Here is a 14,990-nt window from a genome sequence, read left to right as displayed (position 1 = left end):
CTGCAAGATTTTGCAAATAACACAAGAGCAGTGTTTGTGATTGCAGGAAGGTCTCTAAACCCAGGTACGACGTGCCTGCCTGAGTGACGCTGGAGCCACCAGGCCCTCACAGGAAGGTCTATAAGCATAGAGCTCACCGCTGCACCCCACCAGGAGAAGCCCCTGCCTCTTGCTCTCACAGCACGGTCCTGCTGGGAAAGCTCTCTGCAGCCAGGGTAGGAGCAGGGTGACCTCTCTCAGCAAAGGGAAGAAGGAGAAGAAATAACGAAGGCAGTTCCCTGGGGGATGCTGAGCAGAAAAGACCCTTTGACCTGTCTAATGCCTGACATATGAGACTCGTGGACTGAATCAATTACTTGGACAAAGGCAAAGGGTGCCTGAGCCATATGAGTGCTGGGAAGAGCGCAAAACCACCACGCCTGGGGAGCTGCACAGCGTTTGGTGTTGAGATGAGGGCACTTGGTTGCTTGGTGGGAAGCAGAGGCCAGTAACTGAATTTCACATGGACATGTTTCTGACCCGATGGGATTTCATTCAGACCTGGGGAGTGGTAGCTGCTAGAATGTTTTCATACAGTCTGAATGGGACTTTAATATTTGATAGCTATATAACATGGCACTAGATGCATTAAAAATAGAGGGTGAAGTCCTATCTATCTTTGCCGTTGTGCCAGTGGCTTCAGGGCAGGAAAGATTTTATTGAGGGCAGAATATAAAATTATTTGCCTGTACAAAGTGGCGAAAACATTAAATATAACTTTCAAGATGAATTGTATCACAAAAGTGTATCTGTAAAACAAACGTCAGAAAACAAAACCACAGGGCTTGATTTTGCTTTTGCCAAAGTCGGTGTGACTCTTGCTTCTGATCTGAGAGGCAGGAGTACCTTCCTCCCAAAACGTTGAATCACACGGTCGTCAAAAGTTGTTGTGAAAAACCTTTTGCCAGCAACCCAGACCTTAAGAAAGACGAATGGGGATGTGGGGGAGGAGGTAAGGAGATTTGACTCATGGCTCTCCCGGTTCGGCTGCAGGGGTGCGATGCCTTGTGCAACCTCCCGCTTTTGCGGGGGACGGCCGGCGGAGGAGGGAGGTCACCCTCTTACACGAAATAGAAATGGTTGTGTCGGTTGCTGGGTTATTTTTAAACTTTTTTTTTATTTTTTCCGAGTTGGAAATGGGGGGAGCGAGGAACACGAAGACATCCCGGGAGAGGAGAAGCCCCCCGCGTCCCCTCCCTCCGTGCGTCTGCACCCCTCCCTCCGCCCCTGTGCAAACATGAAATTTAGACTCCAACAGACCCCAAACCCCCGTCACCGTCCCGGCGGGGCGTCCCCGCTCCGGCGGGGCGGTCGGAGGCGAAGGGCGGCTCTTCCTCTGCAAACTTTCCCTTTCCCCTCCCTCGCCGCCTCTTTCCCTCCTCTTCTCTCCTCCCCGTCCCTCTCGGCTCCCCGATGGCCATGTCTGAGAGGCCGGGGAGCAGCGGGGGAGCACCGCTGCCCGCCTGGTCCTTACCCGGTCCCCGTGGCCGTTCCCAAAGCGACATCTCCTCCTTCTCCTCCTTCCGGAGAACCTGCCTGCTGCGGTCCAACGTGGGCGGCTCAGGTAAGGGGGAGGGAGGGAGGGGAGTGTCCTTGCGTCCGAGGCCCGCGAGCCGAGATAAACTGGGGAATTGGGGAAAAGATCGTCCTCCACACCCTGTCTTGCCTTCCCAGACCTGGGACTGTCTTCTCTCGGTAGTCAAAGTGTGGCTCCCTGTTTTACGGGGTGCTTGCTCTATGCCTTGAGATGGTGTTCACAAAGTTCCCAGCTTTTCAAACTCATATTTTCAGGTTTAAATGAACTCCAGTAAATGGACGAGATTGTGTCCATCGAGTTCCTGGCTGTTCATACCCATGTTTTCAGGTTTAAATGAATCCTGGTAACGTCGTGGGAACCCACCCATTTGCAGAAGCATCTCTGACTGTGAGAGCAGAAAAGCCCCAGGAAGGCTTTAGGGTGTATTATAGGGACAACAAAACTCTTCATCCTGCCACTTCACACATTATGCTTCAATTGTGTGTTAGAATTTAGCCTCGTGCACTTATATCTCCTTCAGGTTTTTCATTAGCAGGTGAGGAAAACAAAATGTGTGAGTCAGTATCCCACCATCTTCCTTCAGGAGGTCATCACTGCATGAACAGACGGGATGATTGGGGGTGGAAGCTGGCCCTTTGGGACAGAGTAGGGTTCCCACAGAGTTCAGAGTAACTTTGCTGTGTAAAATGAGAGGAAGTGAGAGTCCTAGTTTACGGTGCAGATATTTGAAAGTGTCCAAAGTAAAATAAATACAGACTCGATGGGGTTATTTTCTACTCAAGCTGTTTCCTGAGGTCGAGTATTAAGGAAAATGAAATTCTGGTCTCCATACTGCTGAGTACATTTTGAAAATGTGTGCTCGCCTGGCTGCAAATCAACACTGCTCTATTGACTAAAACAGGAGTGTAGGTGCATACGTCCCTGGTGATGGAGGGATTTCAGATGCACTTGTACACTGTACTGCACGGAGGTACCTGTGCATTACAACACCATCAGGGAAGCTCCTGAGTGCCCTGAGGCACCTCTTCTGCTGCAGCACAAGTAGGACAGCGCAGCACATGTTCAGATCTGCAATGGACCGCAATATCCTCTTATGTTTGCTCCTCAGGGAGTGTTAAGGTCAAGCAGACCATTTGCTTGGGGGAGCTCAAATATATGGCTATGCCTGCCTGATGAGGAGAAGGGGAGTGAAAAGTTGCTTAGTCAAATAGGGCCAAGTAGACTCAACTTGTGGAGCCAGAGGCTGCAAGCAAAAATAAGTCTATGTGCTGTTTTCTGCATATTTTTCTGCTCTACCTTTTCCCGTGTCTACTTAAAAGTAACATTGAAGGACATTTGGGACAGGGAGGATAGAGGAGGTTCCACTGTTTTGTCCAAATCAGAAAGGACTACTTCTAGGTATAAGGTGTATTTCAGCACTGTCTGAAAGAATCCTGCATGAACAACAACCTGTGACCTGATGTGTACACAAGATGTCTTAACACGGATGCAGAGGGATCACCACAGAGGCTGAAAATATTGAGACGATGTCTGTGTTAGACTATCTTGGTTGTTAGCTCAACTACAAGACTACTAACAATGAGCTGGGTTCATTAAAAGAGACTGGCAAATCCATTGGAGATAAAATGATGGCATTTTAAAAGATGTGTTGTTATTTGTAGTTTCTTACACAGAAAATTTAGGCCTCTCTGTTGCCCTACTTGATTTTTTTCGTTTAATTTTGAGGATGTGCTTCCTGCCAGCAAGTGGCAAGCATTGCTTTCTCTGGTTTTTATTTTTTCAACATCTTTTCTTTCATTCTGTATTTTCTCCATTGCTGCTTCCTGTATTTTTTCCAGGTGCTCATTGGGCACAACAAAAATACTTGCATGCTGCCACACAACTGTTGATTTCCTCTTTAAAAAGGCAAGTATGCATTAAAGATGCAAAGCTGTTTAATTTTTAATGTGGTGGTTAGATAATTGTTTTCATACTGAGATGCCATTAAAATAACTTGCATTTTCGTTCCCCCACTAACCTGGAGAACAACCTTAATGGGGACAGAAATGTGAAGCACTTAGATAAATGACATGAGCCTTATTATTATTTTTCACTTCTGACTCTTTCTCTGGCTGTACCATTTGATTAGTTTAAAGTAGGTCACTCATTTACATCAGATGTTACCTGTACTACAGCTGTTAATTTAGAAAAGAACAATTTGCATTTTAAATAACCTGCAAAATATTTGCTTACTGCCTGTTCCTGGAGTGAATCACTTGGAAGACACAAGTTGCAATTTCTGTTGCATATTTCTCTTCATTTTCTAGATCCCAAAGCCAGTTGTGCTGAGGAGATTATATTGTCTCCTCATACTCCATCAGGGATGGACTGGTACCGCTATAGACAGTTCGCACTGTCATGTGCTTTACCACCTCCTGATCCACCATTCTCAATGCAGGTTCTGTTAAGAGACAATATTTGTAGACATTTCTAGCTAAGGGAAATATAATAGCTTTTCTAAAAGCAGCTTTGGCAGTGACTCATAAAATGCATCTGCTTTTTTATTTCTTGTTTTTTTATTCTCTGTGTATCTCGACAGTAGAGTGAAGCTGGTCAGGTGGTCCCCACCTTTGCGCTGCCTGTGCTTTCTTACCACTACTCCTTCCTCTGCTATTACCCTATGCTGAAAGTAGCAACTTCCTGGTGTCACTTTGCAGCGTCTCAGCCGTGAGACGTATCAGCCATGGTCCAGTTTGTGAGGACAGTATACTTTCAGTGCTTTTTTTATTCTTAAAGCTGGCCTTTTCTCTTAGGGTTAATGGTAGAAGATTACTTAATTTCCCTCTCTAGGCTGTCACCTCATCCATTGTTGTACCAGGCCTTTACCTTCCAACTTTACTGCTGGTAAATGCTGGGAGGAAGAAGGTGATCCTCATCAAGAATAAGGGTGACATGACCTCGACTTTTGATTTAGACCTTGAAAAAGTGCAGTGAAGTCTGGAGCCTCTGTGGCAGGCATAGCCTGTGCCATCACTTCAGCATCACTTCAGCATCACAGCTGGCTAGTATGTCAGAGCATCTCTAGGAGATTGGTGAAGAAAAAAATATGCTCCTGAAATTTCAGAGAAGCACCAGAGCCATAGCAAGAATGCTACTTGAATTACATATCTTTAAGCAGCCTTCCACGTTTAGTGACTAGATTTAAACACACCTTAAAGGCGGATCAAGTTAGCCAAGTTTCTTGATTTGCCTGGCATAGATAGGGACTGAACTGCATTTGAAATAAAGACCCTGGTGAAATGCTTTCCTAGAACTTCTCCAAAATCCAGATTTGGTGCCCATGGGGCTGAGGACAGCTCTCAGCATGAGCAGTGAGCCCCAGGGTGCAGGGTGGAGGCAGAGGCTGCTGTTTCATATCAGCCGCCTTTGTGCTCCGGTTGCAACACAGCGCCGGCGGTTCTGTTTGTGACAGCCCTCAGACACCAACCTCAGCTACTGTGGTGCCTGTTCTTTATCTGCATGTCCACATAGACAGTTTGCAGTTTGCTCTCTATTTAGTGTTGTGGTTTTTGCTATACAGCCTTGCATTTTGTTCCAAAGGTGGTGAGGTTTGTCGTGCAGTACATCTTGGTGAAAAGGGAACTTTACTGCTCAGACCAGAAGTCAAAATACCAGCCATTTCCCCACTTCTGGATTGACACTGTCATATTGTTGCAGTTCCTCTTGAGGTCTTGCTCTTTAACAAGAAGTAGAAGTTTCAGATAATTTGTTCCACTGCTAAAAAGCACACCTTTCAGGTAGGGGTGAGCTCCTCATGCATGTTTCCATTCCTTTCATGCCTGTTTCAGGCCTTCCTGATGATAGACAGAAAAAAAAAAAACCAACAACACAACCAAAACCAAGCAAAAAACCAAACAAACCCACATAACCCTGCATGAGAATTCAGACAGCAATTAATCAATACTTCAGACTATACTCCAGATGGTGGGGTGCAGCAGACAGGGAAAGGCTGGACAAGAGTCCAAGTCTATGGAAATTGAATTCGGTGTTGGTGAAGAAGACATCAGATGTGCTTTGGAAGGGCAGTTAGATAGATGATGTTTTTCAGTCATCAGCTGGGGGTAAGGGGGGAGCAGCCTCATGATGTAGAAGAACACTCATAAATAAAGTATCTGGCTCTAGTACATTATATGAAAATATGAGAGTTACGGGGAAATGTGACTCCATCCTATCAAGCAGGACTTTTTTTTTTTTTGCAACATATATCAAGGTATAAACTTTGCAAGAAGCCCAAGGCAAAGTTTGGGGTACAGAACTGTAGTAGAAGTTAAGACAAATCATCATTGTTGAGACTTTAGAAACTAAAGTCAACATGACTGCTTAATTTCCAAGAAGTAGTGCATCCTGTCCCTAAGTCCACATTGATATTTTCTCATCAATTTTAAGATCTGAGCTATCAAAAAGAGGCAGCAATCTTAACCACATGAAATTTGACATATGGTTATGGACTTGAAGCATCTAATTCTTCATAATCTGGAAACACACTCAGACTATCATCCCATGATGTTAAATCTAATTCCAGTCATCCATATGTATAACTTGTAGTTTCAGAAGCGTGCTGAGGAAAAAATCCAGGAATCATATAACATTTTGTGCTGCATGCATTGACAAAGCTTAAGTCTGTCTGAAAACTGTTTTGTTTTTAAGATTAGGTGGATGTGCAGGGAAGAAGTGTATGCCAGAATACCACTAGCTGTTTCTAATACGAGTTCGTAAAATATTGCATAGGAAATAAGAATCTGCCTGTTTTATCCTGGACTAAAAGACATTATTGCACACCAACTCTTACAGAATAACTGGGATATCATCTTGGGATTAACCCTGATTAAGTGTGAAATGGGAAACACTGAGAATACAGGGAACACTTTGATTTAGAAATACAAACCACGTATGCTATGTGTCATTTACACATGACCCAGCTTGGACTGCAAACATTCGCAGTATGTGATTTAATGTGTATTTTGTAGCAACTAATCGGTAGCTGACTGTGTGATCTGTTCAGCATTTTGCTACTGTGTGTGTTTTAGTTTCTTAAGGCCCTTTGGTATTTAGCACTTCCTGCAGATGTGTGGCTTCTAGATGGTAACCATTTAATATCAGACCACATGTCAAGTATGAAGCCTGAAGAAGTGATCTAAATAATAGTTGAAGACTTTTTATTCTATCTCTTGTAATGTAAACAACTTGTTTGGAAAAAAAGCATTTTTTCTTGTTTTAAAACCTAAACGTTGAATCAGTTAAATCCCTTGTTAGCACAAATAATTTCTCTTTCTTCCCCCCTGATTCCTACTCTTTTTGCTGTTATTTCCTGAAGAAGCAGGCACTATTTAATGTCAAAAGGCTGAGGATAGTTGGCAGGTTTTTTAAAGATTGGTGAAGACTTTACATTTTTATTTCTTTTTGCTTTTTGAAGTCAGAATCTTTTCAGTGCAAGAAATTCTGTAAGATTTCAGTTTTTAATAACACCAGTATTAGTCTTGCTTTTCAATTTTTAGCAGTTCTCATTTAATATGCTTTAGAATAAGGCAAATATATCTCGGTGGTAATTTTTTTTTTCTCCCTAGCATTTTACCTAGCATGTTGCTATTTTAACAGATGCAGAAGTTATTTTTTTTTCAGGTAAAGACCAGGTGGCACAGAAGGAAAAATATCTAGAAGAAAATAGAAAATCCTGGCTTCAGTGTTCCAAGTTCAATAACTTTTTACTGTATCCTTGAAACTGTCAGTCTTGAAACCCACCACAAGAAGGGATGCTTTTGATTTTCATTTATGTGGAAAGCACTGAGATCTTCCTGAAGTACAGGCAGAGTTTGTGGGCAGTCAACATTTCGCTCGGTGCTGACCTCAGCAAACTTGTTCCCCATCACGCAGTTTTGGTGCAGGATTGGACTTTTAATATGTTGTGCTGTATAAATTCTACAAGTGCCTTTAATATTGTTAGGATTTTTGAGTTTTGAACGGCTGAAGCAGTGAAATATTAGTGAATTGTATCAGTATCAAGTATGTAGTATAGTGGGCTCAGAAGTGTTGGCACTGCTTTAGTATGGGGGTTGTCCCATGCGGGGACAGGAATTGGACTCAATGGTCCTGTGAGTCCCTTCCAACTCAGGACATTATAGAATCACAGAATCACAGAATGTTAGGGATTGGTAGGGACCTCAAAAGATCATCTAGTCCAATCCCCCTGCTGGAGCAGGAACACCTAGATAAGGCTACACAGGAAGGCATCCAGGTGGGTTTTGAATGTCTCCAGAGAAGGAGACTCCACAACCTCCCTGGGCAGCCTGTTCCAGTGCTCTGTCACCCTCATTGAGAAGAAATTTCTTCTCAAATTTAAGTGGAACCTCTTGTGTTCCAGTTTGAACCCATTACGTTCTATGATTCAAAGCCACGGCACTTTGCAAGTCTGCTGTGCTCTTGGGTAGAGGACTTTATAACAAAGTGGAGCTAAAAAGCAGCTTAAACCACTGTGTGCTTTGGTGGTAAGACACATTCTTACTCTCTTCTGTCTCATCTTTCTATATTTTTGGCACATTCTGGATTGCCCTTTCCGTTTCTCGTGTTGTTGTTAAAACCACTTGGCCACATTCAAAGAAATACAGGCTGAACAGCGGGGAGCTGGGAGGGAAATGTGAAAGAGGAAACATTCTACCAGAGGTGGCAACATGGTGTCTCTTCACATGCTAAAATACTGTACCTAAATGGCTTATCTTAGAAATAATGATCATGTTTTTTTTACTAAATACCTCATTTTCTGAAAAATCTGGCATTTATTGGTAATTTCTAATTAAACATGTATTTTTCATCTTGCCGTACTTTTTTTAATGTTTGCACAATTTACAGTATCAAGGAGAAGAATTTGTTTGGGGAGAGTGGACTCCTATTAAAAGCAGTTACTTTTTCCTCCCCTTTAACTTCAGACGTTACTTCAGTCTCACAAACAAATTGTGTTGGCTCCCACTTGGGGAATTCGGCCGGTTGCACAGTACCACACACTATTTCTGTTAGCTGGATCCATCAGTTTTGGCACCTTTACCCAAGTTGTTCCTATCCAAACCATACTGGAAATAAAAGGCACTCAGCTCTTTCTTCTTTTACTTTCTCTGCACTCTTTCATTCCTCTCCCCCTTACTAGCTTCTATTCTGTCTTCTCCACAGTTTCCAATAACTCTAATTCATATTGTGTCAATAGCCTACACACCACTTTTGAGGATGCTCTGTCTAGGTCTGGCTGTGTATGTGCCAAGTTCTGTCCTGCCCACTCAAGTCTGATGCACTCCAGTGCTTCCCAGATGTTAAAGGCTCTTTGACCCCAGAGACTGAGATATGAATAGACTATAAATCTGCAAACATAAAGTTTATTTTCTGACTGTCACAGTGAGATAAAGGTCATAATTTGTACAAGCAGAGCAGAGATTCATTCAGTTTTAGGAATTCATTGGGAAGAGAAAAAAAGAACTAAAAATTAAAAAAAACAGGGTTGCTGAATATTAGAAACGGAGGAGAAGTGCTTCAGAGCCTTTTTAAGATTAAACTTGGCACAGTGGTAATGATCAAGAAAAGGCTGAAGTCTGGCACAATCCGTACATTATTTAAAGTTGTTAACTTAGCTAACGCTTTTTTAATACAAATGTATCCTGATGAAATATGAAAAAATCACTTTTTTTTTTTTTCTTAGAAATAATCCTATTTCAGGCATGTTTCTGCATTTGCAGGAGAAATATCTGACAAAATTTGAAAATAGTAAATTGTGACTCCAAAAAAAAATCTAAGTTTTTTAGAATTTTTCATCCTATGAAAAACTTTATATAGGAAGGTTTTTTTTGTCTAGTTTGTGGAGCAGGAATAGGAACAAAGGCAGCAGAGAAACGCTAGAATATCCCTGGCAAAAAAATGTGATATTTCTAGGGGACCCCATCCACCTATACAGGGCAAGTATAACCACTGCCACTTTACTTTGTCATGGCTAAATCATTGGATATTAAATTCTTTAAAGGTTCAGGTACCTTTTTGAAAGAATAAGGACGTATAAGGAAGTATTTCATGGAACCAGGCATAAAAAGCATGCTGATCAAAGCTCTCTCTCAAAAGCATGTGGTTTTGCTTTTGTGCTTTTGGGGGGAGAATCACAACTTTTAAGATATGTCAATGACTAATATACAAAGTGCTCAAGCAAATTACAGGTATCAAGTAGAATTGCTGTGGAGGTATTGTTTTGTATCAGCTACAAGCACAGTAAAGAAGGGGTTGTGGTGCATTCACAGTTGAATGTGCCCTAATTGCAAGCCTTCTCTGTGTTCAAACACAGGCAGCTATATTTAAACTCTGTGAGTGAACGGATAATTAGCAGTCATGTGCTTGCTGCTTTTTTATTTATTCCCCCTGTTGCCCAGTGTCTGGGCTGACATTTCATGTTAGTGGTTTAAACCACCAATGAAACTGTGAACTTTTTATCTGAAAATGATGAGTGCTACCAAAGTGTAGCATGAAAAGGCAACTTCTATAAGTTTGTGGGGTTTTTTTCTGATTTTTTTTTTCTGATTAAAAGCAGTTTTAGCAAACTCGGAAGGGTTGGACTTGAAATAAGTCATCTTACTTACACAGCCCAAGCAAGAGTAATGTATTGGGGACCTGTGGACAACCCACATCATGATATGAACTGCTCTCGCCCCAAGGATGATGCATGGCACGCTGCTTTTGTTACCTCGGCTATGGGCACCTCTGTGTTTCTTTGAGTAGACTCTCAGCTCTGTACCCTTAGGAGCAAGCTGAGAGGGAGAGTTACAGTTTCCAAGGGGCATGGCATTATTCTTCCAGCCTTTTGACTTCAGAGCCCTGAACATTAAAAAAAAAGTGGTGTCTTCCTGTTAGGCCTCGCTGTAAACAAAACTGGATGGCAATATTTCACACTGTGCTTATCTTAGTGAATAGCAAATAAAAAAAAATATGCTACCCGCTACCACCCAGCTGTTTAAGTCTTTGGAAACACATCTGCTATGAATTTTGCCTTATTCTTTGGAGATTCAGATGAACAACTGATTTTGATCTGCAAATAGCAAAAATCATTTTGGCAAAAGATTTCCAAAGAATCAATACAGTTATTTTCAGAACTTTCTGTTATTTATATAGTCAGCTTGGGATTTGTCTAATGGGATCTTCACAAGGTGGGCTAGTGAATGTATATATGATTTTGTAGGTGATTTTGGCTGACAAGCCAACAGTGCCCATTTCACACTGTGGTATGGATGTTTAACACTGAGCACATGGTACCTGAACATGTTTTACTGCAGCTTGTGCATTTAGTGGTGCATCAGAAGCAGCATCTGAAAGCTGCACCCTTGCAGTGCAGGATCTGCCAGACCTGGAGGGAAACAGCAGAGTGAATGACTTTCTTTCAGCTATCGAGGCAAGAGTCTTTGGAGTGAGCTTGGGGCTTCAGCTGTGCTGCCTGCCCTTTTTTGGCTTTGTGTCAAAGAGCTCTCCTGATCAACACCAGACCCTGGAAGGAAGTTCATCCTCTTGCAGCTTCCACGAGGACAAAAAAAGCCTTTCACTTGGTGCCTGCCGTGGAGGAGGCAGCACCTGGAGACGAGTAGCTCTGCAGATTTGCCCATCCTTGGGAGAGGGAAGGTGGCGCACTATCCCAAAATAGCAAGGTAATTGCCTAATGGCAAGTTAGGTGTTACTTTGGAATCACTCAACTCAAGCTGCATTAAGTAAAATGCAAACACAAGCACTTTTACAATGTCTAAAATAACACAGCCACCAGTCTTTTAGAAAGAGAAATGAGACATCAGTGACAGAGCAAGTGCTGGCAAGGTGTCTGTAACCAGCCTACTGAATTCAGGAGGAAAAAGACCCATCAGACTTAGTTTTGGTGTCTGTAGTTTAAGTAAAGATTCTCTTTCCTTATTTGCTTATGAAGTTTGTAATTACATTGTCTGTTTGACGTGGTGTTGCACTTTGGTGGAGTTGTTGTCATTTATCAAAATTAGAAATCATCTATTGCAAGCAATACACAAGCTGGTATTACATAAATTCCTGATGAATGAAAGTTACTCAGTGGAGCCCACACCTTTTTCAACTTTATTGGATTATCATGTAAACGCCATGGGGAAAAACGTATTTGTTCCACTAGTCCTAGGCCAAGATTGGAAAGGTGCTGCAAACACAGGAGGGAACATGTGTAAAGGAGGTTTCTTGGGAGTGAGATTTATTTGGCTGCGGAATAGTGTCTCAGGAGGCACAGTGAGAGCTTCCCTGCTGGAAGCATTTAAAGTCAGAGCTGGAAATGCACTAAAAAGTGAGAAGAAGCTGTTTTGCAGTGGCAATGAGCAGGGTCTGCTGCAGTTGTGGTTTTTTTTTATTGTTCTGTGTTTAGTCCAAATCAGGAACGACAGTGAGGAGACAGGACTGAGCATGCAACCTTCATCAGACGCACTGGATTAAGGAGGTGAAGATGGAACTTGGTTTTTGACTGGATGGAAGAGCCACATCTATGTCCCCCCATCTGTGGCAGAGGGAAAGCAGAGGGAAGAGAAAGAAATGGGAAGGAATTCTCCCAAGTAGCTATGAAATAACTGACAATAAGTGAAATGAAAGGGCAAAAACAAAGGCAATTCTCCCTCAGCATTTTGAAAAGGAGTGGTATTGCACTCACTTTTACCCTAGGTTTAAGATAAACATATACTTAGATGAATATTTAAAATATTTAGATGAATTCTGGGCACTGGGATCTTGACAGTGCAAAGTCTATTGAATAAACAAGTTTTGTCTGTCTTCTAAGCCCATTGCTATTTTTAAAGAAATACTGTCAGGGAGATTTTAATTCAGGCACTAATTAGTAAAGAGAATTCTAATACTTATTAGAACTCCATACTTCAGTTAATTTGTTTCAGTTATATATACACCATACAGGAAATAAATCCCAGAAAACTAAACTTCATGCATATCATGTATGAAGTAAATGAGATTTGATCCAAAATGTTCTTATACAAACACTGATTATCATAACAAAGGAGAGAAGGACAAATAATCCAGAAAGAACTCTGTAAATCGCATATATGCATCAGACTCAGGATTAGATGCTTCAACTTATGCACTTTTATAAGAAGGACCTGAGTTTTAAAAATACATGCAAGTGATTTCTGATTTTAATCCTTTTAAATGTCAATAAAAGCTATCAAAATACGCACACTTTTCAGTAGTCCTATTTTCCTTTTTTTTTAGTAGGACCCTAATCTTTTTGAAACAGAGTTGTTGCAAGAATGCCTTTCATGTTTTGAGGCAATTTGGGGTCACTGTGAAAGTGATTTGGCTAGTGTATTAATTGTACCAAGGAGAAATCAGAAGCCAGGGTCAGTGGCATTTGGTAGGTGTAAATATCTGTGGGATTCACTCTGATGCTTAAGACTCCTTCAGTAAAGGCTGCTTTGGTTCAGGGAACTGGAATTCCTTGCTTGTCTTCTAATGGAATAGCTTCCCTCTATCCTATTCTGTGGGACATCATGTCCTGCAGTGGATTGCCCTGAGCCTGGGAATTTCTGCAACAGCACTGAACATCAGCTGAATCATGTGGATAGCGGGCATTGAAATACTCTGTCATAACACCACAGGCCAGTTTTTAGTAGGGTTGCATATTTTATATGTAAAATTGCAGTATGGGTTCTACTGTTGAGAATTCATGACATACAAGGAATAAGAGCGTATCAGGTATGTCTTGTCCATAGGTATTTATAGGTTCTTGGGTATAATTATGTGTGTATATATGAAAAAATAACTAACCACCTTCAGTTCAGTCCAGTTCATTTAAACAATGTTTTCCTAAACCACTGAAATACAAGCTTCGAGCTATCAGACTGATGGAGCCTTGCTTTCCCTGCTGGAAAGGACAGGTGCAAAGTCACAGGGAAGGAAGGAACCAGTTGGTAGCTATCAGGCATCTCCAAGAGAGAGGCTGAAGGCGGAAAGCCAGCCACACACACCCTTGCTCTGAGCATGAAGCAGGTTTTGGTCACAGTTCTTTGAGATTGCCACAGAAGGAGAAAGGACTGGACAGCCACTTTCCCCTTAGGTCTGTGCTGACATTTTTCTTCCCATTCCAGTGTATTTGGTGTAGTGTTAGTAGATAATATGGACATTTTGATCTCTCAGCAAATGCATTGCTTTTGAGAAAAGGGAGGAGACCCAGCAATTCCAGCAGGCCAAGCACTCTTCAGTGGGGCACACAGCTTGAGCTACGTCAGCGTGATCCAGCCAAGCCGTCGCTGTGACTGCCACCCAACTGAGCTTCACCGTGAGCTGCTGGGCAGTCCTCTTCTAAACGCAGCAGCACACTGTCATTGAAGTCTACTACAGTGTGTCTGGGCTTGTGATTTCATTGTGACTTTCCAGTGTTTAATGCTGTTTTGGTTTGGCTCTTATAGTCACATTCTCATGGTCTCATGGTTACTTTTTTTTTTTTTTTACCTCCAATGGCTGCTGGGCTTTTTTTGTGTTGAAAACTTCTGAAAACACAATCCTGCCATGTCCAGGCATTCAGAAAGTAGGAGAAAGAGACAGAAAAATCTACTGTTATTTATTTTTTTTTTTTTAAATTCTAAATGAAGTTATAATATGCTTTCTATGTCATCCTCATGTTTCTGGAGGCTTGATTCATGATATTGGTACACTAGTGGATACCAGTGCTGCTATTGACTTCAAAAGGCCTTGGCTCAGACTGAAATACATGGCTGCAGCTTTTTTTCCCAGGAAAGCCTCTTCACAACTCTTTACAAGTATGAGGTGACCTACAGTTTAATATCACAATCCTCTGGAAGGCAAAAGTTCCTTTGGGACCAGACTGGGTTTTTTTTGGTTCCAGCCTCTTAAGAAAATCCTGATGTAAGCAGGCATGAGGTACATTAGCAAGTTTTATGGCTGCCCAGGCTCAATAATGATAAAAATAAATGTGAGATCGTTTTCCAAATGAAATTAAACAGGGAGCAAGTAGAAAGCATCTATAGCAATTTCATCATAGGTAACATTATGTAGTGACTTCTGTGAAGCCCTATGAAGATACACTTGATGATGTGGGAGTCTCCAGGCAGCCTGGCTTCATGTGAGAGGGTTTCCTCACGGGATGAGAGCTCTGCCTGTGCTCTGTCATGCACAGAGTTACTCCAACCTCTTCTGCCTGTGAGTGGGAGTGAGGAGCTTGTCGGTTCTTCTTCTCTGACATGAGGGACATTACCTCCTTCCATTCAGCTAGTGGCATCAAAAGGAGGAAAAAAGTACAGACTCAGAAAGCAAAGGAAAATGGAGAGAGTTTAAAATGTGAAAGATCCCCAACAGGAACAAAAGCCATTCCAATTTTGGACAGTTCTTTGATAATGCC

General features: G+C 42.0%; 1 protein-coding gene across 2 annotated transcripts in view; it reads left to right on the top strand.

The window, feature by feature from the left end:
* Positions 1–1,437: 1,437 nt before the first annotated feature.
* Positions 1,438–14,990, top strand: part of PHACTR2 (phosphatase and actin regulator 2) — a 139,216-nt gene continuing 125,663 nt past the window's right edge. For both annotated transcript variants that reach the window (XM_082049601.1, XM_082049599.1), the window contains exon 1: positions 1,438–1,603. In XM_082049601.1, the coding sequence (XP_081905727.1) occupies positions 1,453–1,603 (151 nt within the window). In that variant the 5' untranslated portion in view covers positions 1,438–1,452. The remainder of the gene's footprint in view (positions 1,604–14,990) is intronic.

This window comes from Streptopelia decaocto, assembly GCF_964273445.1.
Source record: "Streptopelia decaocto genome assembly, chromosome: 3".
Taxonomy (NCBI): domain Eukaryota; kingdom Metazoa; phylum Chordata; class Aves; order Columbiformes; family Columbidae; genus Streptopelia; species Streptopelia decaocto.
Note: the sequence above shows the minus strand (reverse complement) of the source record. Positions and strands in the feature narration are given on the sequence as shown.